The sequence below is a fragment of the Vulpes lagopus genome, chromosome 22 (assembly GCF_018345385.1).
Source record: "Vulpes lagopus strain Blue_001 chromosome 22, ASM1834538v1, whole genome shotgun sequence".
NCBI classification, from domain to species: domain Eukaryota; kingdom Metazoa; phylum Chordata; class Mammalia; order Carnivora; family Canidae; genus Vulpes; species Vulpes lagopus.
The window spans coordinates 29,701,726-29,729,398 of record NC_054845.1 but is presented as its reverse complement, the minus strand read 5'-3'; the positions used below and the strand labels follow the sequence as shown (position 1 = coordinate 29,729,398).

General features: G+C 47.4%; 1 protein-coding gene across 1 annotated transcript in view; it reads left to right on the top strand.

The window, feature by feature from the left end:
• AP1S3 (adaptor related protein complex 1 subunit sigma 3) overlaps positions 1-27,673 on the top strand; it is a 53,705-nt gene that overhangs the window by 18,406 nt on the left and 7,626 nt on the right. Inside the window, exons 2-3 of the mRNA XM_041737399.1 lie at positions 18,548-18,726; positions 20,844-20,952. Of these exons, the coding sequence (XP_041593333.1) occupies positions 18,548-18,726; positions 20,844-20,952 (288 nt within the window). The remainder of the gene's footprint in view (positions 1-18,547; positions 18,727-20,843; positions 20,953-27,673) is intronic.

Sequence of the window (27,673 nt, the reverse complement as noted above, 5' to 3'; positions counted from 1 at the left end):
TAAAATGTGCAGTGTGTCCACACAAGGAGTATTACTGAGACTTACAAAGGAAGGGCGTTCTGACACCTGCTACAGCATGGAGGGGCCTTGCAGACATTGTGCTAAGTGCAATTAGGCGGTCGCAAAAGGACAAATGCTGCATAATTTCACTTACATGACGTACGTAGCCAGACTAGTCAAATTCTTGGACAGAAAGTAGAATGGTAGTTGCCAGGGGCTGCAGGGAAACTATTGTCCCGTGGGGTACAGAGTTTCAGTCTGGGGAAATGAAAAAGTTCTGGAGGTGGATGGTGGTGAGGACTGTGCAACATTACGGATGTATTTCATGCCGCCGAACTGTACATTTAAAAATGGGTAACATGGGAAATTTGATGTCACGTGTATTTTACTACAATAAAAAAAAATCTGATACCCTTAAAATGCAGCCAAAATTTAAACCATAATAAAAGGATAAGACACTTCTTAAAAGACTATTGCAGCAAATGGACCAGAAAGAGAGGAATCTTAATGGTCTATTCTACACAAGGGCTGTCTAACGTATTGGGAGTTTTCTTGCCATCACGCGGTATGTGTTGAGCATTTTCTGCGCAGTGTTTCTTTGGTGAGTGGAACCGCGGATCTCTGCAGTTAGGTACAGTAGACATTTCTTCATGTGTTATTCCAAGAAGGGAAATGACAATGCTTCCTTGGGCAGCTGCAAACGTAAGAGTAGTGACTTTCAAAAACTATAAAAGAAAGGAGTCAGGTATCATATATTTTCCCTCTGTTATGTATTAAGCCACTTAGTCTAAATTTTTACAGCCCAGCTGCGTTTTGCTTTGGTCAAAAGACAGGTGTAACCTGGAATTTGAAAGAGACACGTGTGTGCGCGCTACAATATTTGAGGTCAGGCTCCACAGGCCATCACTCTGACTCAACACCTTACTACTACTAAGGCTTTGGGTAGCACCTTCTCCTCTGGAATTGGGTTTCTATTAGATCATGTCCAGTGGTTTATTCGGCTTTAGCATTTTGTGAACTTTCTGGTCACATGTTGGGATTTTTAGTGCATACACAGGTTTTAAAACACCTTGCTCTTGGCTCTTGATCCATACAGCTCTTTTCTCATTCCCCAAATCAAAAGAGTCCTTGAAGATTGCTTCTGAAGAAAATGTAGAAAGCCTAGTAGACTCAGTTAATAGCCAAGACTCGAGAAGAGCCACGGTCCAAGACAGAAGCATCGTGACGTCCGGTGGCGTGTTCTATCCATTGTGCTCAGTGTTGTTACAGAAGCATTTCTGTGAAAGCCACTGTTAAGCCCCTTTGACATTGGTGCTGATGGAATCTGCCATTGACTCTCTGGAGCTGGCCTCTGGTGGGCACTGGTGGGCACTGCCGCCGTCCTGCTGCCCATACACTAGCTGGGAAGATCACGGGGACGTGGAGGGGAATGGAAGGTGACAAAGACTTGGATCCCCATCTGAAAATAGTGGCTTGGGAATTAAAACAAAGTTTTCCTAGGAAAATAAGTGAAATGGCTGCTTAGCTAAAGTTTCAGGTGCCCTTACCGGCTTGCTTTCTACCTGCTGTCCCGTGGTCACTCAGGTAACGTAGGTATGTGCCAGGCGCAAAGCCTCACCTACTCTTGTGTTGCCAGGACTTTCCCTTTGGCCGTAAGTTCCTTTGATAGTTGGGTGTCTCATTTTCAGGGATGGGTGATATTGAATGTTCTGAAAGGAGAGATACTTGGCATCCAGTCGAAAAGTTCAATGGGAATCAACTAAACATGACATCCTCTTGGCAATTACTTCATGATTGTTAGTCTTGCCAGTAAATGGGCTAAGAGAGATTTTCTTTGACTATATATGATGGATTATTCCTTTTTTTACTATAAAATTTATAGGGAGAAAAATTCATCGTGTTTTCATGTTGCTTTTTCATCTGTTGTCCTAGATTTATCCACCAAAGATTGACACCAAATATACTTGCGTGCTGATAGTACATCAACATTGCCCAGAGAAATTAATTTGTCTTCTCTCCCACGGGCAAAATTCTGCTGTTTCGATGTAAAGCAGTGGTTGATTTAGACATAATTCAAAACCTATCAATATTATTCTAAGCATTAATCTCCTAAATCCTCACAGCTCTATTGTGAGTTGACTGATTACATTTACACGTTAGCTTTTCTCTCTTTTTTTGTATTATGGAAATACTATTGAGTAAATGACTGCTTCATTGTCTTCTTACAAGAGGCAGATCTGCCTCATTCATTCATTCATTCATTCATTCATTCATTCATTCAAAAAGCATTTATTGAGGGCCTACTATGTGCCGGGCACTGTTCTGGAAGCTTGGGGCACATCAATAAACAAGAGACTACATGACCACCTCATGAAGCCTATGTTGTATACTGTGGAGTGATGATAATACAGTCATAAAGTAAAATGTTAAGTCACAAATACTTTGAAAAATACTGGAGTAGGGTTGGAGGATTAGGGGTCTTGGGGCGGGCCAGCGATGGCAGGTAGCACATTCCATGTGGAGTGGTCAGGGCAGTCCTTACTGAGAAGTGGATGTTCGAATAGACTTGATGGAAGTGGAGAGAGTGACTCATGCAGATACGTGGGGGCAGAGTGCACTGAGTCCGGGGAGGGCTGGTGCCAAGGCCCTGAGGTAGGGTGCCTAGTACGCCTAGGGCAGGGTGAGGAATGGGAAGAGTGTTCAGTGACATCAAAGGGAGGGACGGGCACAGTGAGTAGGGTCATCTCGGTCATGGTGGAGACTTGGTCATGGCTTTTTCTTGGAACATTTTGAGCAGAGGAGTGACCTGTCCTGCGTTATCTGGCTGCGATACTAAGAACAGATGGTAAGGGAGCAGTGGACGACGTCATTGTCAGGACCTGTTTAATCAAGTCTCTTAAAACTTCACCACCTGTTAGAATTTATTGAAGAGAAAATGTTGAGCATCCTAAGGAACTTTAGTTTCGTCTTTTTCTAGCGCTCCTATTAGTCCGGGGCCTCTCGGTTGATTTACCATCAAAGTACTGAAGTGTAGAGGTCTTTTTGGGTCTGCCTTCATGAAAAAGATAAGCTATTTAAAGCAGAAATCATTTGTCATGCAACTTTCTAATGTAAATGTGACTGCAAAGAGCCCTTCTTCTGTGGCCCGGGTTGCGAGATTACCGAGATTACCGAAGATTTTGGCCCGGGTTGCGAGATTACCGAGATTACCGAAAGGAGAAACAACCCCCACCCACGCCCCCTTCCATGCCGCATTCCATTAAATTCTCAGTGATAGCCTAGAATTGAAAATGTATGCAAAGGGAGAGAGGGTCACATGGGGAGGATGAGAGGCAGCACTTCCCAGCCTGGGTCCCCAGGACCTCATGGACAGTGTTGGGTGGAAGCTGCCGATGATGCCCTCAGAGCAAGGTGGTGCCCCCCAAATCCTTGACGCCCAGTTCTAGCTCTGTTACCTCCCTGTGTTTTGGGGGCTTACCTGCCCTTTGGGAAGAATTTATGTCAACTCTATTTTCACTTTTTTTTTTAAAGGAAAGTTTTTTTTTTTTTTTAAGATTTTATTTATTTATTCATGAGAGACACAGAGAGAGAGAGAGAGACAGAGACACAGGCAGAGGGAGAAGCAGGCTCCATGCAAGGAGCCTGATGTGGGACTCGATCCTGGATCTCCAGGATCACACCCCAGGCTGCAGGCGGCACCTAAACTGCTGCGCCACCGGGGCTGCCCTCTATTTTCACTTTTGATGAAGGGGATGCTTACAAATACTGGGCTGTTTCTTGACCTCAAGCTGGCGTCGGCAAAGCCATATTTTCTTGGGCAGGGAGCTGGGGTGTGTGAGTGCTTGCTCTGGTGCCCCGAGTGACAGCTCTGCTTCCAGCTGCCCAGCGTCCCAGAAAACCCAGTTCTCCCTTCCCTGTGTTATGTGGCAGCTACTGTATCCTATAGCTCCCTATAGCGATCTCCCCTTACATTTTAAAAACTGTAGCTGATACATAATTATTACAGAATACTTGGAGAAAACAAATACAAAGAGGAAAATAGAAACCATCCGACATGATGCCTGCGCGAGCCTTCCGATGTTGTTTATACAATTACTTTTTCCTCCAAATAGTGTAAAAAGTTAACATGAACAATATCTGAAATTATTGGGGCCCCAAGAAAGAACATTTAGAGTCTCAATCACATACACACACACATATATATAAAAGAATATATGTATTTTTTAAATACTGAAAATATCAAGTCAACTTTCAAAAGTAAGTAGGTAAAAGGGAGAATCTGAAATGATATGAAATGGGGGCTCTGGGGTGGCTCCGTCAGTTAAGCATCTGACTCTTGAGTTTGGCTCAGGTCGTGATCTCAGCGTGGTGAGATCGAGCCCTGTGTTGGGCTTCCTGCTGGGTGTGGGGCCTGCTTGGGGTTCTCTCTCTTTCCCTTTGCCTGTCCACCTCCCCTTCTTAAAAAAAAAAAAAAAAAGGAAAAAAATGACACAAAATGATAGGCAGCAAAAATAGGTAGCTAAAACACAAGTGATAGGATATGAAAATAATCAGCTACACGATATAAAAATATGTACGTAAAGTGATATAGAATAATCCTTCGCTTGTATCAAAAATGGAAGTGTGGCTGTGAATTTAATAAGGCGTGTGTCGGTGGTTATGGGGAGGGGTTCCTTGGGTTTGGCACAGTTAGCAACGAAAGCACGTGGTCGTTCGGAACCTGTCTGGTTTCTTTTAAACTTGGCCAGCACGCCTGCTGGAGAGCTGTGCGGTTTTTCTGGTGTTTGTAGTCAAGTCTGTGTTTTTCTTCTTCCAGACGTTACACGTTTGACATTCTTCCTCTCTCTAACCCTTACTTACGACGGTACCAATTCTCCTGTGACGTCTGTGGTTGTCGGTCCCATTACACACGGAGGTTTCTGCCGTGCGCAGACTAGCGAAGGCACAGAGAGAGGGTCAATCTTAGAGTCATCGTCGCCTGCAAAAGTTCTGAAAACCTTTGTAAATCATGTATATTCTTTGGGTAAAAGGCACAGAGCAAAAGGGAAAACAAACGCTTCGACTCCTGGAAACCTGAACACGAAATAGGTACGGGTCAGCCTATGAGATGCCGAACCACATTTCTAAATATTTTTTTTATTATTATTTTTTAATGTTTCAAGTTCTTACTTAAATTCTAGTTAGTTAATATATGGTGTGTTATTACTTTCAGGAGTGGAAGTTAGCGATTCATTCCTTACAACACCCAGGGCTCAGCACAAGTGCCCTCCTGAGTCCCCGTCACCGGTTAGCCCCCGTCCCCCCACCTCCCCTCCAGGGACCCCCTAGTTTATTCTCTATGGTTAAGAGTCTCTCTGATGATTTGCCTCCCTCTCTTTTTTGTTCTTTCCCCATGTTCATCTGTTTGTTAAAATTATTTATTTATTTATTTATTTATTTATTTATTTATTTATTTATATTTATTCATGAGAGACGCACAGGGAGAGGCAGAGACACAGGCAGAGGGAGAAGCAGGCTCCCTGTGGGGAGCCCGATGCGGGACTTGATCCCAGGACCCTGGGGTCATGCCCTGAGCCGAAGGCAGATGCTCAACTGCTGAGCCCCCCAGGTGCCCCTGTGTATCTGTCTTGTTTCTTAAATTCCATGTAAGAGTGAAATGACAGTAGTTGTCTTTCTCCGACTGATGTATTTCACTTAGCATCATACCCCGTAGCTCCATCACTGTCATGGCAAATGGCAAGATTTCATCCTTTTTTATGGCCGAGTAATATTCCAAACTGCATTTTCCCCCAAGTATGTAGAAGGGAGATGTAACCCTGAGCTACCGTAAGGCGTTAGCATGTACTGAGCGTGTGTTATTCCTCCGAGTGGTTTAGAACACGTTGGCTACGCATCTCAAGGAGCGTATGGATCACTTATTTGGCAGGATCAACGTGGGGACTGAGCGCTTTTGTCTTGACTTCAGAAGGGGAGCCCCGTGTGTCATGGTGGTAATGTGAGGAAACACGGTCTTCACAAGGATTTCAGGAAATCGCACGTAAATGTGTGTGACGTTGCACCGGTCCCTGCTTCCTTCTTCCTGAGCCCACCGACGGGTGGCCCGGGCTTCTGCTGGACGCCAGCCTTTTCCTGCCTGGGCCATTCAGAGGCAAACCCTTTCTGTGGTGGCTCCTCCCTATATATTTTCTCCCAGGTTCTTTTGCCATGAATCACCGTTGTACAGGTGTCAAGCCTGCGTCATTTCACGTGTTGGCTGACGGTGATTTCTGAGTAGCCAGCACCGAAGGGTCCCCTGCCCACCACCCTGCAGGGCTGCGTCTTTCCCTAAGATTCAGTGTTCCAGAGGGACGTGCAAACGCAACTGGCACAATTCCCTTCTTTCCGTTTGGCCCCAAAGATCCTGATCTTTTCTGTCGTCCCACAGGTTGGAATCAGTGGGCTGGAAAACTGGAGAGAGGGACCGTGCCATTGGCCATGTGCACGGCACCCGCACAGTGACGTCAGTTAGCGCTTTGGCCTCCGTGTGGGCAGCACAGATCCGCAGCCACTAATTCGGAGCGTTCGGGATGTGAGCTCAGCGGGGCCTGATGGGCCTGCGGTCGTGCCTCAGCTCTTGGGGGGCCCACGTTCCCGAGTAGGAACCGAGGCATGGATTGGGGGCGCTGCGGGTCCAACTCCCCCTGGCTCTGTCATCGCCATAATTTGGGGGGTTTATTTTTTGCTTGGTCCTGTTTGCTTTGTTTTTAAAGGGCTGTTGTGCAGCCTGCGGGAAGAGACCTACGGGGCAGGGGAGGCAGGATTCAGCATTCGGCTCGAGTTCGAGTTCTGACAGCCTCGCATCCCACATTTCTGCTGGCTTTCAACGCAAAGGCCAGGAATACGAAGTCCTTCCTAAGTGTCTTTTGGAGCCGAGCCTGCCGTCACCGAGGCTCATCTCTCTGGTTCTAATCACAGCACCTTCCCCGCGTGTTTTCTGAACTCAGGCATACAGTTTGCACAGCAGCGGTCGTGGGTGACCTGCCGTCCTGAGACGTCCAGAGCGGTCTGGCCTGAGGTCACAGCACGGCTGCACCCATCCCCCTGCCCTCGGGCTGGATGCCCTGCTGTTAGGAGAAGACACTTAACTGTTGCGTGACGTGGACAGCACTGACACGGGCGTCCCGAGAGGTAACATTTCATAACACTAAAACTGCATTTAAAAAACTGAAATGGGGGCCATCAGATGCCTCCACAGCGTCTAATTTTCACATACCATTTTGGCTCCTCTGGATTCATCCGAGATATAAATTTAAAAATCAACGTTTGAATAAGGCTTTTATCTTTCTGGACAAGGAAGACCTAGAAGTGAACTTCTGGTGTATTTGAGGATGGCAGGTCTGAGGCTTGGGATGGATTTGTCTTCACTGAGCACCGGTGATTTACAAGAAGAAAATGAAACTTGGCTGCTGGCGGATGTATCTGTTCGCCATTGATAACATCGCTGCGGCTTCAAGTTGCCCTAAACACGGTTCAAACAGTCGTGGAAAAATGTGGCCTTTTGGCTACAAAGGGTGGTTCAACATCATAGGGACTTTAAACGTGGTGAAGCCAGCCCCACTGGTGCTAGTTTTCCCTTCAAGGAGGCGACGTTACATAACCACTTCAGGAGTGGGCTCTGGAATCAAAGCCCAGCTCTGGAGTCTTCTAGGCTGATTGACCTGGAGCAGGTGCTTCGCTTTTTGGGGGGCCCCAGTTTCCTTACCCATTACGTGGGGGTGGGAATAACATTTTGATGAGGATGACACGGGGGTATTGCAGGTGAAGTGCTTAGCGTGTGCCTACCGCATGCTCAGCATACATCAACCATTAAAAGCAGGTCTGGTGTTAGCATGAGGCTCAGTTATAAATATTTGCATAAATAGAAAAAATGGGGAAAAAAATGGGCTGGGAAGCAGGAGCTTGTTTTAACTCTGCCCAACTGAGGGTCCAGCCATCAGCTCTCTGCAGGGTCTGCAGTTCCTTCTCTTCAGAGGACAGGGCTTGCCCCGAAGCAGCTCTGTTCTTTTCTCACATCAGCATTTTAAGAGTCCAGGAATGAGGGATTATTTCATTTTAAATACTTCACTGTGTAGACACCGAATAAATATTTGCAAAGTTGACTTGAATCTGCTCACCTTATCTCTAGAACGTAGATGATTGGGTTTTATGGCAGGTATTGCTGGCACAGACAACAGCAGTGATGCCTTCTGAGATGAAAAAACGGGGGCGCCTGAGTGGCTCAGCGGTTGAGCATCTGGCTCAGTTCAGGGTGTGACCCCGGGGTCCCGGGATCAAGTCCCACATCTGGCTCCCCACGGGGAGACTGCTTCTCCTTCTCCCTCTGGGTGCTGCTTCCCCTGCTTGTGCTAAGTCAACAAATCAACAAATGTCTAGAATGATGCGTGTCCTATTGGGGTAGGGGCTACCCTGGTCTAGTATGACCTCGACTTAATTCATTACATCTGCAGGGACCAAGGTCAAGTTCTGAGCTACTAGGGGTCAGGACCTTCACATAAGAATTCTAGGGTGGGGATCCCTGGGTGGCGTAACGGTTTGGCGCCTGCCTTTGGCCCAGGGCGCGATCCTGGAGACCCGGGATCGAATCCCACGTCGGGCTCCCGGTGCATGGAGCCTGCTTCTCCCTCTGCCTGTGTCTCTGCCTCTCTCTCTCTCTCTCTCTCTGACTATCGTAAATAAATAAAAAATTAAAAAAAAAAAAAGAATTCTAGGGTGATGCAGTGCAACCCATAAGGCCGCTTATCCTGTCCTAGAGCTGCTGCCTGGCCCTCCCTCCCTCTCCCCGCCTCCCCTCCTCCCTCCCCTCCTCCCTCCTCCCTCCAGTGAACACTACTGTGCGGTGTGGTACAGGTAGGTGGATACCAGGCAGCTTTATGAGGAGTTCTCTTTGCAGAGGGACCTTTAAAATTTTACGTAAATGGTCAGGAGCTAATTCTCCACAGTTAATCCTTTAATTCTCAGCAGTTAATCCTTTAATTTGTGGATTATCTCTACCTTCTGTTTCTGAGATCTCAGATCTCATTCCTTTCTTCCTTCTCTCTCGCTGCCCCTGAGCAGATGCTCAATGCGTCCTGCCGCCCTCCCTGGGCACCTCAGGCCTTCCGAGCGGACTGTCTTGCCACCAGGTGGTGTGCGAGGATCGGGGAAAGAATCGAAGATGTTGGCCTATGCAGCTGCTGCTCTTCAATATTTTGTTTCAGCGGAAAGGCTGACGCAACCAGCCAAGAGAGGTTCTGAGATGGCTCGGATTGCACTCTCCGCGCTGGATTTACCTTCTACTGTAGAAGCAGTAACCGGAGCTAGAAATCTTGGGGACGGGAAACCTATACGCTTGATGCCTTAAGTTCATGGGGGATTCCGATTCACGGGAGATTGGGCCGTGACCCTGGGCTGAGACGTGGGAGCAGGTTCCCGGGCCCGGGGCCACTTCCTCAGACAGATTCAGGAATCACAGCAAAGGATGCGCCGGGCGGGGGGCAGATGCCACAGAAAGAGCCGGGCAGGAGGGGCTTCTGCGGAGGTCGCCAGCAGGTCGCCGAGGCCGCTGCCCCAGCGGGTCCCAGACCATGGCCACCCACCTGTGCGTGGCTTGAAGGCCCTTTTGTTGGTATTATTATTAACATAAGTTGCCAACATTAGAACAATCCCAATATTTTACATAAGCATCCGGATTTCAGGCTTATTTTGGAAAAGAAAAAATCTGAAGACCCAGTGACAGGGGCTGGTACTTCCTCCTGGCGGGCCCTTGGCGGGGCTGGTTGTGCCTGTGCCCTTAGTCACAGGGAGCCATTCCGGGCCACTCTGTCCCTCCGCCCTCTATTCTATCACCCGAGACCTTTACCCTCACGTGCAAGGTGACTGCCCTGTGTCAGCCTTGAGGGAATGGGAGTCTGGGACCCTGCTCCCCTCTTGTTTCACAGGTGAGGACCCAGGGCCCCAGAGGGGAGCCAGGGCAGGTTGGTGGCTGCACCTGCCCCCTGGTTCCTGCTGGGGGGGTGCGGCCCGTGTGAAGAGGGCCTGGCAGGGGTGTGGGGGGGAAAGGGGGTGCCCAGCAGGAGCCCAGAGGTTCTGCACACACTAGGGGGGAGTGTTGGGGGGAGCTGCCCCCAGGAGCCCGGAGGGTCTGCACACACTAGGTGGGGGTGTTGGGGGGAGCCACCCACCCGGAGCCCAGAGGGTCTGTACACACAGGGGGTGTTGGGGGGAGCCGCCTCCCAGGAGCCGGGAGGGTCTGCGCACACTGGGGGTGTTGGGAGGTGCCCCCAGGAGCCAGGAGGGTCTGCGCACACTGGGGGTGTTGGGGGGCGCCCCCCAGGAGCCAGGAGGGTCTGCGCACACTAGGGATGTTGGGGGGCGCCCCCAGGAGCCAGGAGGGTCTGCACACACTGGGGGTGTTGGGGGGCGCCCCCCAGGAGCCAGGAGGGTCTGCGCACAGTAGGTGGGGGTGTTGGGGGAGCCCCCCAGGAGCTGGGAGGATCTGTGCACCCTGGGGGTGCGGAGGGAGCGCCCTAGGGCCCGAGGAGGGGAACCCTGGGGGGGAAGGGAGCCGTGCTTGTCCCGCACCTTCCGGAGAGCCCTGCGCTGCCCAGGGGCGGCCCGAGGGAGGGCGGTGCAGGGGCGCAGGCCGGGCCCCAAGGAGGCCGAGCCCCCCGCAGCCTGTGCAGCCGCGCCCCGGGTCCACGCAGCAGCCCCCGTCCCAGTCTGTGGGTCCTGCCGAGCTCTCTGGGCCCGCGGCCCGAGGTCTCTTGCAGCTGGAGGAAAACCCTTCCCTGTCCTCGTGGGGTGCTCAGTAAAACCCCGGGCTTTTCAGAGGTCATCTCCGGAAAAACCTGAATGTTCTAGAAAGCCCCCGCCCTGAGGCCAGGGGGTAGCCCGCGGCTCCTGCGGGTGTCGTTTCGTGTGTTGAAAGCGCTTTGGCATTTGCTTCGTGTCTGGCCTCCAGGCTGAAGGCCCGCTGATTCCGTTGAACTTGCGAACGTCCTTTTCGATAAGCCCTTTTTCCTTCTAATTCTAAAATCGTGTATGTGAACTTGGGAAATTCCAGGCGAGTGCAGAGAAGAAGATAACGTTTATAATTCCCTCTTCCAGGATGAACAGTATGAACAAGTTCGTGTCTTTCCTTTATGTACCGTCTACGTGAGCACGGTTTCAAAGTGTTGCTGTCGTACTCCGTGTCCTATGTTATGTTCCGTTTCTTTTGAATGTGACATTATATTGTAGGCATTCTCACTTACCGAAATCATTTAACAAATAGCATTTTAAAATTCCTCTTATTGGCAATTTAGGTAGTTTGCAGTTTTATTTTTTGTGTTACTATAAAGAACTCTACAGTGAGCATTAATGCTTAAATATCTGCATTTTAAGGCCATCCTTAATATAGATGTAAGCAGTAGGCTCCTTGGGGCAGAAGGTATGGGGACTTTCTGGACTCGACAGTGTAAGTCAAGGTTGAGATTCTAGAGAGAACTGTTTTTTGGTTTTGGTTTTTGTTTTTTAAGATGTTATTTATTTATTCCTGAGACACACAGAGAGAGAAGCAGAGACACAGGCAGAGGGAGAAAGAAGCAGGCTCCACGCAGGGACCCCAATGCGGGACTCGATTCCGGGACCCCAGGATCACACCCTGAGCCCAAGGCAGATGCTCAACCGCTGAGCCCCCGGGGTGCCCGGGGACTGTTGTTTTATAAACACGAGAGCAACTTAGCATTATTCAGTGCCTATATGTACGGAGTCTCGAAGGGAGGGTGGGTGTCAGGATGCTGGATCCACATTCCTGAAGACATAGGTGAGGTGGAAAGCCAGGGCAGAGGAAGATGTGTGTTCTCTGACACAGGGAGAAAATACGTTGGCGAGGGTGGAGGTGGGGGTGACTGGATTTGTGCCACACGGTGTGCGGGTGGTGGGAGGAGGAAAGGAAATCCTGCAGCATGATTTTTATCCTCTTGACTTTTATCTTCCCAGAGCAGGGAGTCAGAATGGAATAGGAGGGGCTTGGTGGTGACTTGCAATAACCTCTGCAGGGAATAGAAGGGGGAGTTGCTTAGCAACCCTTGACGTGAAGAGGTAGATGGAGAGTTTCCAGGTAACACTGGAGATTTCGCCGAGCTGGACCATCATCCATCGAAAGTAGTTCCAATCTGCAAAGTCCTCTGTGATTTTTCTCAGCAGTACGTGGTGCCTCAGTGTAGCAGCGGAGATGAGGGTGGACGCGCTGATCCGGGTTGGGAGTTGGTCGAGAGGCTGCAGAAGTTGGAAGAGGGGCTAAGGGGGTGAGGACTCTAGCATTAGTGCTGTTTGACTGATGTGTCCTGGGATCCAGGGCACCAGAGGCTGGGCCTGTCAGGTTGATGGAATCGGAGGGAAGGAACATACTCTGTGCGTTTGTATTGGCCGCTCAGATCCTGAAACACAAGCCAGGCTGGAATAGGTGGTGTTCATGAGGTGACAGTGTTGGGGAGAGGGAAAGATTCCTGGATTCCTCTCTTCTGGGAAGGGAGTTGTGGGTCTAATACATGAGTTCAGGTCAGCAGCAGGGAGATTGGCAAACATCATGAACCAAAGTGCTGCTAGTTGCTTTCACCTTGTATCTTCAATGAGAAGGAAGATGCTAACGCTGGTTCAAAGCGTCCAAGTAGATTGGTATTGGTCTGCTCTGTGCTTCCTGCAAAGGCCTACCGGTACCTCCCTGGACACGCTTCAGAAATAGAATCACAAAAATGCCCCGAGCGGTTTGCATTCTGGGTCAAAATGAGAAATTCGGGCTGCACCCAGTGAGGTCAAGGGTTATACTAGCGGAAGCTCTGAGGACAGGGAATTCCAAACGGATTCCTTGGATTCCAAACCTGACATGTTGGATTTAAGGATTTAAAGGATTATCTGGTACAGAACCAGACCCCTCAGAAGGGCTTCTGGGATAGGAATGGGAGGTCTTGGCGAAGCTAAGTGTCCACCTGAGGCCAAAGCATTTGGGCGAAATGTAAGAAGTCAACCTTGTTCAACACACTTCATTGGATTTTATGGTTATTTCTGGCATTTTCTAGAAGAGTATTACCGGTCAGCCTCTCCATTACTCCTGTCGTCTCAGCAATATTATGGAAGGAGGTCTGGGCGTTGTTTTCTGAAGTCATATGAGGATTGTTTATGACATCAGCTTGAATGTCAGTTGGCTCTTTGTAAATATTGAAAAAACTCTTCCAATGGCCTTTTTCCTACTCTCAAGCTAAGGCTAATCAATAAAGGTGTTTGATTAGCCTCTTGAAGCCTATTATTCAAATCTGCCTTGAATGACTAAACTGATAAATTGGATAAAATTAATGGCCGGAGGTGAGGAACTCTTGTGCATCACTGCAGTCTAGTCTGCTGGTTCCCTCAAGCCACACCGATGACTCTGGAGCCGTGACAGACACCAGACACCACACGAGCGAGGTTTGTCTCAGAGCAGAACTCCGGAGGGCTGAATCTCTCAACACTGTCTTAGGCAAGGCAATCATGGGCTAAATTTGAAGCAATTTGTTGTTCCTTTTGAATTTAGATCGTATTTCTGTATTCCATGTGGACTTTACAGACGTGTGTATTATGTCCCCGATGATCCTTCTGAACTCACTGCTGCATAAAGAGTTGCTCTTTGTTTCGATCTTTTTCCAATTCGATTTGATTATAATCGAATCGAAACGAAAATAATCAAATCGAAAAGAAACGAATTGAATCGAATCGAAAAAAATCAAATCGAATCGAAATTAATCAAATTGAAACGAGAGAAATCAAATCAAATAAAAAATAATCGAATCGAATCAAAAATACACAAATCGAAATGAAAATAATCGAATCGAAATGAAAATAATCGAAACGAAACCAAAATAATCAAATCGACATGAAAATAATGGAATCGAATCGAAAGTAAAGAAATAGTAACTAAAATAATCGAATCGAATAGAAAATGATCAAATCGAATAGAAAATAATCAATCCAAACGAAAATAATCGAATCGAAACCAAAATGATCAATTCGACATGAAAATAACCAAACGAAATGCTGTGGAAGTGAACTGTACAGGCAGTCAGGATGCGGGAGGGACAGGCCATGAGCTCAACTCTCAGACGTGTGTGAGCTGTGCAGGCCGACGTGTGCTAGACACTTACTGATGGGAGCTAGGACCGAGCTACACTCTCATTGAAGAAGGACGTTTGCAATCTCTGTATTGACTCAGATACACGAAGTTGAGTCCTGTCGCTTCCACATGTTTTTCACACGACCTCTTCCGGCACCCCACATAAATAAAAAATCTTTAAAAAAAAAAAAAAAAAAAAAAAAAGAGTTGCTCTTTGTTCATTGTCCTACATTCTTGATCCATGTTTAAGATCAAGAAGGGAGGCGCCTGAGCTTGAGAGACCCTTAGGATGCAGAACTACAAAGCATCCACAATTAAACGCAGCCCAAGTTCCAGTCTCTCACTGGAACTTTGGGCATCGATCTGAGTGCCCTCAATTAAAAGGAGCATTTAGTAACATTTGGCATTCTGAGGAATCCAAGCAAGGATGATTTTTGAGATCTGCAAATAGAACCGAGAAGAAGATAGCATGAAACCAGGGTTATTTAGACTGAAAGGCCGTCTTCAAATACGTGTGGAGTTGGTTATTACTCTTGGGGCAGTGACTTACTGTCTTAATAGACACGGTGGATAAAATCAGGAAAAACTGGTTTAAACTATAACAGAAGAGGTTAGGTTAGATGGGAAGAAAGACATTTTCTAACAGGAAATGCAAAGTGAACATGAAGAAAATGTGTGGATTTCATTTCTCTAGTGAAAGTCTGGCCATTTGCTGGACATGGGATAGAATAGACTTATCCATTGGCGATGATCCAAAGCTGAGCCTTGCTCTCAAGACCCTGAGATTTTATGGTTCTTTTTTTTTTTTTTTTAGATTTTATTTATTTATTCATGAGAGACACAGAGAGAGAGGCAGAGACACAGGCAGAGGGAGAAGCAGGCTCCCTGAAGGGAGGCCATGTGGGACTCGATCCCAGGACCCCAGGATCATGCCCTGAGCCAAAGACAGATGCTCAACCACTGAGCTACCCAGCTGCCCCAGGTTTTATGGTTCACTGTTGAACTTTGAACTTTTAGAATGTCACTTTTAGGATGATGTCTTCTTGGGAGTAAGAATACTGTTCTCAACTTAATTCTTAGAAAATAGTCACTGTGTTCCATTACTGAATTATTTATACCTATGCTGATAGTGAAATTGATATTTGAGAAAATGCTATGTTCTCAGCAGATATTTAAGATTCCAGACCCAGGGTGATATTTCTTGAAGCTGCTAGATGAGCAGGGCTTTTACACTTGCTTTCTCCTCACTTGTGATGCCTTGGTCTTCGAATCCTTGTTCTAAGAGATGTTTTCTTTCTAAGACAGAATATAACCTTATTAAGAAGACCTCAGATTCTATAGGTTGGTGTAGGGGGACCTCTGGGGCAAGAGCCCTGGTTTCTTTTGGTCCTCAGGTATCACCACCTAGTGAGTTTTTATGACTTATGCCCTGATGTTCAAAGCCAAACCTCTTCAATAAAAGGAGGAGAATACCTTATTTACAAAATAAATAATATAAAATATAAAACTGTAATGATTTTGGCTTTCAGTATATATTGTTCTTCTTTCCATAACACACTTAACCTCTACAATGAACTTTATTTTTTAAAAAAACAAAGGAAAAACCTGATGAAATACATTATGATTCTAAACTTCTCACATGGTACCTTGAGGAAACTTATTCCATCAAATAGAGATTAACATTTAATAATTTCTGAAAAACCTATCTACTTACCTGTAAAGTACCAAAGTAAATTTCTGCATGTTATGGTGTCTTCCATTTGCTTACTGCTTTTAAAATGCATTGAAATATAAACATTTATTTAAAATACACATTTTGAAACTTAATTGGAAATGAGATTGGGTTGCTTCCAAACATAATGAATACACCATCTAAATCATTACAAATCTATTGTGATGACAAAGACAATTGTTATGTGAGATAATCTATTTTAAAGCTCTCAGCCAAGTTACCCACAAAGTGGAGTAAAGACATTTAAGAATTAGTTTGATCTTAAAAAAAAAAAAAAGAATTAGTTTGATCTTCAACAAAGACGCCAAGAACACACAACAGAGAAAGGACATTCTTTCAATAAATGGCATTGGGAAAACTGGTTATCCACATGCAAAAGACTGAAATTGGACCCTTCTCTTACTTTCCTTACCTACTTCCCTTCCTTCGTCCATATTTAAAAAAAAATCAACTCAAAATGGATTAAGACTTAAATGTAAGATCTGAAACTGCAAATCTAAGAATTTGCAGAAAGGAAAAAAGCGTAAGGAAATAGGTTCATAACATCGGTCTGGCCAGGGATATTTTGGTTATTACCCCAAAAGCAAGGGCAACAAAAACAAAAATAAACAAATGAAGTTACAGCAAACTAAACAGCGTTTTCACAGCGAAGGAAACAATCAACAGAAGGAAGAGACCACCCGGAATGGAAGAAGATCTTTGTAAACCATGTGTCTGTTAAGAGGTTAATATCCAAAATCACAAGTAGCTCAAACAAGTCAATAGCAAGAAAATCAATAACCTGATTAAAAAATGGAGAAAGGGGCAGCTCGAGCGGCTCAGCGGTTTAGCGCCGCCTTCAGCTCAGGGCGTGATCCTGGAGACCAGGGATCGAGTCCCACGTCGGGCTCCCCGCATGGAGCCTGCTTCTCCCTCTGCCTGTGTCTCTGCCTCTCTCTCTCTCTGTGTCTCTCATGAATAAATAAATAAAATCTTAAAAAAAAATGGAGAAAGGACCTGAACAGATATTTCTTCAAAGAAGACTTGTAGATAGCCAACGGGCACGCGGAAAGATGCTCAACACCGTTAATCATCGGAGAGCTGCAAATCCAAACCATAGGAGACCACGTCGCCTTGATTAGAATGACTGTTACCAAAGAGACGATAGAGTTGGTGAAAGTGTGGAGCAAACGGAGCCTGCTGGTGGCAGTGCGGACTGTGCAGCCGTTACGGCGCTTCCTCAAATAATGACAGAGAGAGCCCCTTTATGTGCCCGCGTCCCGCTCTGGGCACGTTTTCAAAGGAGATGAAGTCAGGGTCTTGAAGAGACACCTGCTGTCCGGGTTCGTGGCAGCCGCATTCACAGCAGCCGAGATGCTTGGCCACCGCAGATGAGCGGACCGAGAAAGTGTGGAATATACGTGCGTGTGTGTGCGTGTGTGTGTGTGTGCGTGTGTGTGTGCGTGTGTGTGTGTGTGTGTGTGTGTGCGTGCGTGTGTGTGTGCGTGTGTGTGTGCGTGTGTGTGTGCGTGTGTGTGTGTGCGTGTGTGTGTGCGTGTGTGTGTGTGCGTGTGTGTGTGCGTGCGTGTGTGTGTGCGTGTGTGTGTGCGTGTGTGTGTGCGCGTGTGTGTGTGTGTGTGCGTGTGCATGTGTGTGTGTGCGTGTGTGTGCGTGTGTGTGTCCATGTGTGTGTGCGTGTGTGTGTGTGCGCGCGCGATGGAATACGCTCAGTTCTAAGAAAGGAAGAAATCCTGTCGTCCGTGATACCCTGGATGAACCCGGGTTCGTGTTCACTGAAATAAGCCCGGCATGAAGCCCAGTCCTGCGCCATCCGACTGACATGTGGGATCTGAAATGTCAAAGTCACGGAGGCCCGTGGGGGAGGCCGGTGATCACGGGGGGCGGGCGGGGGGCCCGGGGGCAGACGGGGAGAGGTCGGGCGAGGAGCACGAGGGCGCGGCTGTGCGTGTCTGGAGGCTGCCGTTCGCGCCGCTGAGCGCAGGCCGTGACCCTGGGGTGAGTCCTGGAGACCTGCTGGGAGCAGACGCGAGGAGCTGTGGGCCCGCGCCGCGGCCACCATGTGAGGCGGTGACACGTCGGTGGGCTCGACGGCAGCAGCCACCCCGCTACGGACCCGTATCACATCCCTGTGGTGCGCCTTCGGGGTGGACGATTTTCTCTCCGGAGTGGACTGAGGATCGGTCCGGTCCTGTGCTGCTCTCCCACCGTCGCCCACACCGTGTCCTCCTCCTTCTCTCTTCTCTTCCTCCTTGTCATCGTGTTGCCAGAGTTGTGACCGGGAACTTGGCTGTAGTTTTTAAAGTAAACTCTTCCGCTGTTTTTAACCCTTTAGTTTTGCCTCGTGAAGGACCATTTTATCGTGTTCTCAAAGGAGTTACGTGTTTCTTCTATATGATTTTTCTGCCTCATGACTCCAAAAAAAGGAATCACGTTTTTCGAACTCTTATCTCTCCCCGCTAACATCAATAAGCTGTGTTTTCCATGCACACGCTTCTTTGTTCTCAGGTGGGGTAAACGGAATTTTTGGACGAGATCATTTTCTCGCTGGTGAGAATTTCTTCATCTGTCCAGAGTTACCATCATTTGTAAACCCTGCCATCTGATTTCCAGTGTCTGTGCAGAACGATTTAGCTGATCAAGTTCTGTTTTTCTCTGTCCTTTATTTGTTCTAGATACATTTCATATTGCTTTTCAGTCGACAGGGGAAATTACGGCTGCAGAAATGGTACACGACGCTCCCTGACAAAGAAAGGAAAAAGATCACCCGGGAGATTGTTCAGATCATCCTCTCTCGTGGTCAGAGGACAAGCAGCTTTGTTGACTGGAAGGAGCTCAAACTCGTTTATAAAAGGTGTGAGTAGCTTTATGAGAACGGTCTTTCTCATCATTGCTTTGGGCTGTTTAATCTGAACCTTTTCAGCTACAACACCCAATTCTGTCTCTTACTGAAGTCTTTGGAGTCTGGACCCCAAACACTTGTACCAATAGACTAACAGAAAAGAGCTCTCATTCGCCAAAAGGCTTTCCACGTGCCAGGATGGATTCTATGTGTGGATTACGTGCAAGTGCATCCAAGGCATTGCTTCTAGGCCCTTCTAATGACTGTGGATGACGTAGCAAGTGAGACACCACAGTGCAGCTCTGGGGCAGCGTGCTCGCTGGTTAGGCAAACAAGACCTTCTGCGGTAGTGACACCTGCTGTGGGGAGAACGCAGGCACCTGGGGGGCTCAGTCGAGTAAGTAGTTGAGCTTCTGCCTTCAGCTCTGGTCATCATCCCACAGTCCTGGGATTCAGGCCTGGGTCTGAGCGGGTGCCCGCTCCTCCCTCTCCCTCTGCCTGCCACTCCCCCTGCCTGTGCTCTCTGTCAAATAAATAATTTTTTTTTAAATGCAGGATAAAATGCTGGAGACATGGGCAGCTCTTATCATTGCTATTATTACTCATATTTGTAGAGGTGGCAACCGAAGTCACAGAGAGTTTCTAAGTGGGCAGTAGCTAAATGGCAGTTAGGAGAGCCAGGATTCAAATCCATATTCTCCTGGCTTTTTTAATTTTTATTTTTTTAAAGATTTCATTTATTTGAGAAAGAGAGAGCACGTGAGTGGGAGGTGGGGGGCAGAGGGAGAGGGGAAGCCGACTCCCTGCTGAGCAGCACCCCCGAGATCATGATTGGAGCCAAAGGCAGATGCTTTACTATGGAGCCACCCAGGCGCCCTTCCTTCTGGATTTAAAGCCTATAGAATCTCTGATGATTGCAGCGGCTTGCCGTCACAAGACGGGACTGGCAAGCATCCTCAGTTTATGGGTAAGGAAACTGAGGCCCGGAGACATAGAGCAGTCCCCCCAAAAAGCCCCACGTAACTGATGTCTAAGGCAGGACCCGAACCTGCCGAGCTGGCCCTGCACTCCGCATCCTGCTGCGGCTCCCACATGGGGACGTGCACTAGGAAGGCTCCTGCCGAGGCCGTTGTAAGACCTGAGAGGGAGAAGCAGAGGCAGCCTGGCAGGTGGTATTTAACAGAGTAGATGGCCAGGAAGTGCCTGGGCAAAGCTGCTTCTGCTGGGCCCAAAGCTTTCAGTACTAGCGTCTGGGGAGACGTCGGCAAGGGCCCCTTAGGACCAGGCGCCCCGGGGACGGAAGGCGAAGGCCCAGGAAGCACTTGTCAACAAGAAGCTTGTCCCTGCTGCCCTCCGCCTGCTGGGGTTTTCAGACTTGGAGCTCCTCTGCGATGTAAAGCGTTGTGTAAAGACTGGGCCCGCGCTGCCCCGGCAGCTACTGCAGCTCCCGGCAGCTCCCGCAGCTCCGGGGTGCGCGGTGGGCAGGACGTGAGCAAGGCAGCCTCAGCATCTGCCCGGGGAGCCCGGCCTGCTCGGAAGCCGAGGAGCGCTGGCTGCTCGGAGGGAGAAGCGCAGGCGAGCAGAGCCAGGCGCCCAGTGTGGTTAGGGGCGTTGGAGATTTCCCAGAAGACGTGGCCCCCCAGCTCCGAGCCGGGCCGGGAGGCGTGGACCGGCCGGAGCCATGGGGTAGAGTATCCTGGGCAGCGGAGGCCGCAGGAGGATGGGCCGCTCGGGCCGAGCGTGGGACACAGATGCGTGGGTGCAGCACAGTGTGAAGCGAAAGCCGTGGTGGGGGGTGAAGTGGAGAAAGGACAGTCGCAAGCAGGAGAGGGGCGTGAGCAGACCCTCCTATTGCTGCGGGCCAGGGCCCTGTCTCACCGTGCGGTCTCGGAGGACAATATTTCAGGTAATTAACAGAAATAACCCAATGGCCACCATATTTTTGTGCATTCGACTTAACATTGGGAGGCTGTGGAGGTGACAAATGATGATTTCATTCTCGGATGCTGGTGGGGAGAGTCCCTGGGGAAGAGGTAACTCTGCATACGCGCTGTGGGAAACACCCGCTTCAGGTTAGTTGATGTATCGTCATATTTTACTTTTCTTTCTTCATTTTTTTTCTTTTCAAGGTATGCTAGTTTGTATTTTTGCTGTGCAGTAGAAAATCAGGACAACGAGCTCCTGACACTGGAGATTGTGCATCGTTACGTGGAGTTGCTCGACAAATACTTTGGAAATGTAAGTGTCTTTCGGGTGTATTTAGAATCAGTCCTTGTTTCAGCTCTTACGTCAGTTCTGTCTCTATCACAACCTTTCTCTCTCTCTCTCTGTCATGTCTAAAATAAGCATTTGTGCAGAATATGAGACCTTCTTCCACTTCCCATAATTCTTTGTAAACAAAGGATCCAGAGCTTTCAAGAGGCAGGCCGTGTCCCCTCCATCTTCAGACCACAACCACACTAGAGGCCTCATTCAATGATCACGAATTTAATTGTGAAGGATTCCTGTTTTTGTTTTTTTTTAAGATGTTATTTATTTGACAGATAGAGTCAGAGAACACCAGCAAGGGAGGGGTGAGGCAGAGGGAGAAGCAGGCCGTCCACTGAGCAGGGAGCCCAATGCGGGCCTCGACCCCAGGACCCAGGGATCATGACCTGAGCTTACCTGCCTGAGCCCCCCAGATGCCCCAATTGTGAAGGATTCCTCCTCATTCTTCATTGTGTATCATCTCTTTTCTATTTTTATTTTTTAATCCTCCCTCTGGATTCTTTACTAAGGTTATTTAATATTATTTATACATTTAAAAAATGCCAAACAAATAAACAAGAATACCAAAATCCCTTTCTTTCCTATTGCTATTTAATCTCCATGCATTTAGTGCCAGGTAATATCCTGTATGAGGTGCTGCCATCCTTAGAACCCACGCACTGTGGCAGCTTACAGCTCAGCCTCCAAGGAAATCATAGTTCCCAGTGGCCCCTTCCTCATGGTCAACACCAGTCTTTACCCACCTCACCTCTCTGCATCACTGGTCCTTGCTTGTCACTGATCCTCTTTATTATTTTTTTGCCACATCGCTGAGTTCTGCCGATTCTCAGCCTGTTTCTAAAGGCCTCTCCTTGGTTTCTGTCCCGAACTCCCTTCCTCCCCCCACCCCTCCTACTCTCCTTGGGTGTCTACCTGCCTTCCGCTTCTGGAATCCATGACCAGATGGCTGTCTCTTCCTCTGCAGAGGACGGGCTTCTCCAGGCTTCTCCCGGCCATCTCAGTCTTGACATGTCAAGAACTAAAATCCTCTTCTGCAAACCTGTTCTGTCTTACGATTGAGTTTATTATGTCCCAGGATCCTTCAGTGGTTCTTTCTTTCTTCTTTCTCCACCCTTCACTAAAGGCTGCCCTTATCTATTCAGATGGACTAAAATCCACCCTTCCCCTCCATTCCCACTAGTACAGGTTTACGTGGTTTCCCTTTGAAATCTCACCTCTGGCTCTTTCTGCCTCTGAGCTCATCTCTGCTACCCTTTCCTGGGTGGTTAGTTACCGTCCTCCTGGTGTGCAGGGACCCAGGTGACAGATGTCCCCAGTCACTTTCCATCATCTAAGATGAATAAAAGCCAAACTTCTAAGCTTTCTAGACTTCAGTCCCAGGCCACGTCTCCAGCCTTGTTGCCATGCCCTCTCTTTTTATCCCCGACATGCTCAGCACTCCAGCTGCATGGAACAGCCCGGTATTACCCTTAACTTGTGCCGGCTTTGTACGACCATGAGACCCCAAGTCTCTCGAGATAATGACCTGGGACTTAGCTGTTTGATTTTTCAACACTTGTGAGCCACTCTGGGCCAGATTTTAACAAACATTCCAGAAACATGTCATCCAGGCCACAGTCTTCAGAAATAAATCATTGGATTTGGGATGTAATTTCTCTCAGTGATGCTCTCTTTTCTGTTCCCTGGCTCACGGAAGATTTATTTCTATTAAGTGTTGTTGGGAGAGTTCGCTTCCACAAGACTTTCTGTGCTCTGTTCCATGGAGTAAGTAGCATTTGCAGTATTGGCCGAGGTGTTATCAGATTTCTTGGAACAGTTTTCACAGGGTGAGTACTTGAAAGGTTTTTGAAGGGATTTTTCTCTCCCTCCCTCCTTTCATCCTATTTCTTCCCCTCCATTTCCCTTCGTCAGTGATGTTAGAAGATGACCTTACATGTTGCTTTGGAGATTTTAGGTCATTGGTCAGTGTAGAGAGTGAGACAGCCGGACCATGTTTTTTTCTCTTTCTCTTGATTCCCCGTGTTTATTTTTAGTTTTTAAAGAGAGGTGTGCAGATGTGTAATAGCATGTTTTTGAACTTGAGATTACTCAATTTTATGCTTTCCATTATTCAAATGAAGCCTGACATTTTGAAACCCACTGCAGATGTGGCCTTTTAGAAAGGCCTGAAGGATTTTCCTGAGGCCCAGGCTTTCCTAGGACCTGCCTCTGCCCATAATTTCTGCACTCTGGTTTGGCCTCTTGTGTTTTTCTAGATTTACCCGACTGTGGTAATGTGAATTGGGGTTAAGTTTTGATCTCAATCTTATCTGGACAGATTTTAGCTATTTCAGAACATGTTGCTTTCTTAAGAGAATCTAAATCACCTTCACCAATGCCAGACCTAGTTAAGATATAAGGAGAATCAGAATGAATTCCTATTTCTCCAACATTAATTTTTCATCCTATTTTGGCATACTTCTAGAAGCTCTGTCTTTGCCATGGACCGAAATTTAATTTGCTAAAAAATTCAATGAATCTTTTATTAAGCTAAGAACAGCTAAGAGCAATTCAAGGCTATCTGCCCAGTAGGTGTTCAGTTCTTATTAATTAACTGTGATGAGCAAAGCCTACCAGTATTCATGCTCACTGACATCATCTCAGGAATAATATATTTCTCTTTGGCTTTCTTTTTCCCTTGTGTTAATACTGAAGGTTTCCTGGAACTCTGTCCTTAATATTATTGAAGAGAAAACTCTGTACTGAGCCTCTCTTATAACATTGGAAAATATTACCTTTCTACAAGAGAGAAATCAAAATCTCTGTCTTCTAATTTATGCATTTTTTGAGAATTTTTTTAATTCCAGGGAGATTTACAAGGATTAGCTAGTTAATCTTTCAATCTTCAGTCAACAGCATTAACCCCAATTTACAGAGGCTAAGGGGAGGTGCAACAGAGTCTCCCAGTAGATAAAGGTCTGTCTGAGAATTTAGTCGGCTGCCATATTTTCCCAACATAGACTATAGTATGAGTTTTTACAGATGTGCTCAGAGGGTATTGGTGTTCCTATCCCAGAGACATTTGATCTTGATTTAGGAAGTTTTCTTGGAGGAGGAGGAGGCTTCTGAGTCCTACTGGGTCTGGTGTTGACTCACTCACTAACTAGACCCATGCTTTGGTTCGGAATAGATCTCTAATTTACAGATAAGAAAAATAACACTCAAACAGGCTAATAGAAATATTTACTTTGATAATCTCATGGGGCTGTTGTGAGGATCAAAGAGACTGTGTAATTAATAATACATTACAAACTGCCAATTGCTATGTTATTGTACCATAAACTGTAAGTATTTTATGTATGGTTTGATACTTTAACTGTATGTAATTTAAATATTTTATATTTGTTTTTTAAAAAGATTTATTTATTCATGAGAGACCCAGAGAGAGAGGCAGAGATACAAGCAGAGGGCGAAGCAGGCTCCCTGTGGGGAGCCCGATGTGGGACTCGATCCCAGGACCCTGGGGTCATGAACTGAGCTGAAGGCAGACGCTCAACCGCTGAGCCACCGGGGCACCCCTGTATTTACTTTAGAAGAGAATTTAGTAAGAGAAGGTTCTTAGACTCCATCTGAAAGTACTTAGTTATTCAAATACCAGAAACCATTTTCTACATCACGTGTTCTGCTATAAGAGAAGACCTGCAAACTGAGTTATAGTGAAGCGCATGCTGAGAGATCCAGGGTATAGATACACAGAAGCAGGAAAAAAATCAATAGGCTCATGTGTTTATAAACACGGACACTATTTGTTTTTGCATAATTAGATGAAACGCAGTCATTTGAGCACGGGGGATACGTTCTTGCTGTACTGGGCCGGTACCCTAGAGGCGGAGCCACAAGTATTTGAGTAACTAGTCTGCATTTGGTCTAAGGAATTCTGGGAGGTGATTCCCATTCTTACTTGCAGATACCCCTTGAGGTTAGGCTCAAAGCAGAACCATAAAAGCAGCATCTTGGAGTTGCTGTATGTGAAATGGTGGCTCATTCATAATATTCTCTGTAATTCCAATAGAAGGTCCATTTCCTCATGATCCGGAGATAGTAAATGCATATCCAGGTTGCCTGTGCGTGCGCGCGTGTGTGTGTGTGTGTGTGTGTGTGTTGTGTGCACATCCCATGTTACTTGATTCCCATCCCTTGAAACTGGATGCAGTGAATGAAGGCCCCACGGCTGTCAGCCAGCCCGACTGGTCGCTGCTCTGAGGGGGGGTCGAGATGGTCCTAGAGAACTGGATTTAGGGCCTGCCAGGTTCACCTTGCAGGATACTGATTGTTGGTCTCTCCCCACGAGGCTCCTGTCTGTCTCGACTCCTGGTCTCCGCCTGCCTCTGAGATTCCTCAGCTCTTGCTACTCTAGCTCCTGACCTCTCGCCTCTTCTGACCTCTGGTAACTGCTTGCTTCTCGTTCCTTCTCTAATAAGCACGGATGTCTGATATATTGTGTTTCTTTTTGTTTATCTGTACTGTTTAAAAATTGCAAAAGAATGCATTTTTTTTACATATCCTTGTAGACATACATGGTTTTATTTTTACATGGGATTGCATTATGCATATTATTCTGCAACTTTCTTTTTTTCCCCCTCTCCTTACTAATGTATCTTGGAGTAGTTTCCACGACTGTCTATGGAAATCTATATCATTCTTTCCAACTTCTACGTGGAATTTCCATGTTGTCACGGCAGACAGAGGCAGGCAGACTGTTGAGGGAGGATGAAGGTAGCTGTGGACATATACACCTGCTGGTTGTTGATTTACCCACCAGATGGTGCTTTCTAACGAATGAGGAGACTGTGACCTTTGCAGATGAGTTAGATGAGTTTTTCTGAGCTGGCCTTTTACGATAGTGGTATTTACCTAACCGTTTACCTTGTGGATTCTGACCTAACTCCTAACGATATGGAGCAGTTGGCTAAAATGTTGACATCCGTTTTATGTAAAGTGGTAGCACTCTGTAGCATCAGAGAATTGCGGATCTGGGAAGCCATTAGTGCCCAACATCATAGAAACAAGGCCTAAGTGGTGATGACTCATTTATCCTGCGGACGTATATCACGTCCTCTTGTGTGCTAGATACCAGGCATAGCAAGATGACTAAGATAAGGTCTGTGCCTGAGCTCGCAGTCCTGGGGGAGAGCGTGGTAAGTCAGTATATATATACTCGGGCCCACAAGATGCAAGAGAGACCACAGAGCAAGTGGTGGGAAATCTGAAATGGGGGAAAGGAGGTTTTGGTGGAAACAGCGTGCCCCTGACTTTTGAATTTGGCCTTGAAAAATGAGCTTAATTTTGCCAGCAGAATAAAGGAAAGGACATGGGGAGGCCATCCCAGGAATTGCTGGGATGTGCAAAGGGTAAAGAGGTAACATGGTGAGTTAATGGAGTGTGGTGGTGTAGGCTGAGCGCTGACACAAGGAAGCCAGAGAGCCCGTCCAGGCTGGGTGGTGAGACTTCTCTGTGCCAGGCCGAAGAATTACCGCTCTGCCCTGAACATAAGACCTCACACGGGGCAGGCACAAGATCGTCACTTCATCAGAGTGTTAGTGGTTGTTGGCCTTGAGTGGGGCCGGACACCACCCAGAGGGTCAATGCCATGGCCTTAAGGAGAGAGGGTGCAGGCCTGAGCAATGGTGGTGAATGGGGGGAAGACGGGAAAGGCTGGGTTTCATTTACACCATAGAATCAATAGGAATTGGTGATCAAGCCGAGAGGGATGACGCCGAAGGATGGAAAGGGCTGAGGGGGAGGGGAAATAAGTGGACCCGGGGGATGAATTTGATTGAACCACAGATAGACAGACGTTGCAGCTACTAAGCAAAACATCTTTTACTGGGAAAAGAATATGCTTCACTTCACTTTGGCACATGGTGGGTGACTTGGTTGGCCCGAGGAATCTCCAGGCAGAGATGTCGAATGAGCAGGTGAAAGTATCGGACTCGCTCTAGCAGGAGATCAGGGCTAGATATCTAGGTCTGCTAAGACACCTGCGTGCTAGACACGCTCTAGAGCGTCCATGGGATTGTCTATAACACATGCGTTGCAAAGAGGAGAGGCTCTCATGAGCAACACCGGTGCTTAAGAAGAAGCTGGGTCTTTGGAATGTAAGCACCATGCAGCAGTGATGTTGGTTTGCGGACTGACGCCCCAAGCACTCCATAAATACATCTTAGCCAAATGCAAAGTACGGGGAGAGAGATCATCTGACAAACCTGAGGAGGATTCACCGGAGATGCAGGACAAGAGCTGGCGTTGGATGGTATTGCCAACGTTGGGGAGCAAGAGGGAGAGAGAATTTTCAAGAAAAAGATTGGGGAAGGGTATCCAGTGCTGCTTAGAGGTCAAGGTTGGGGAGGGCTAAAAGCTTCCAGTTGACGGTGGAAACCTTCAAGCGGGTGTGGAACAGGAAAGGGAAGTGTTGGGAGTTGAGGGGTAAGTGAGGAGGAAAACACCAGCAGACTGCCTGAGTGGCCTTTGGTCAGGAATTGGAAACAAGGCCTATTTGGATTATGGGGCTGCTCTTGCCACTTGCTTCACTTAAACAGCAAAATCTATCAGACTCTGCTTTTTTTTTTTTTAACTTAGGATTTTATTTATTTATTTATTCATGAGAAATACAGAGAGAGAGGCAGAAACAGAAGCAGGCTCCCTGCAGGAA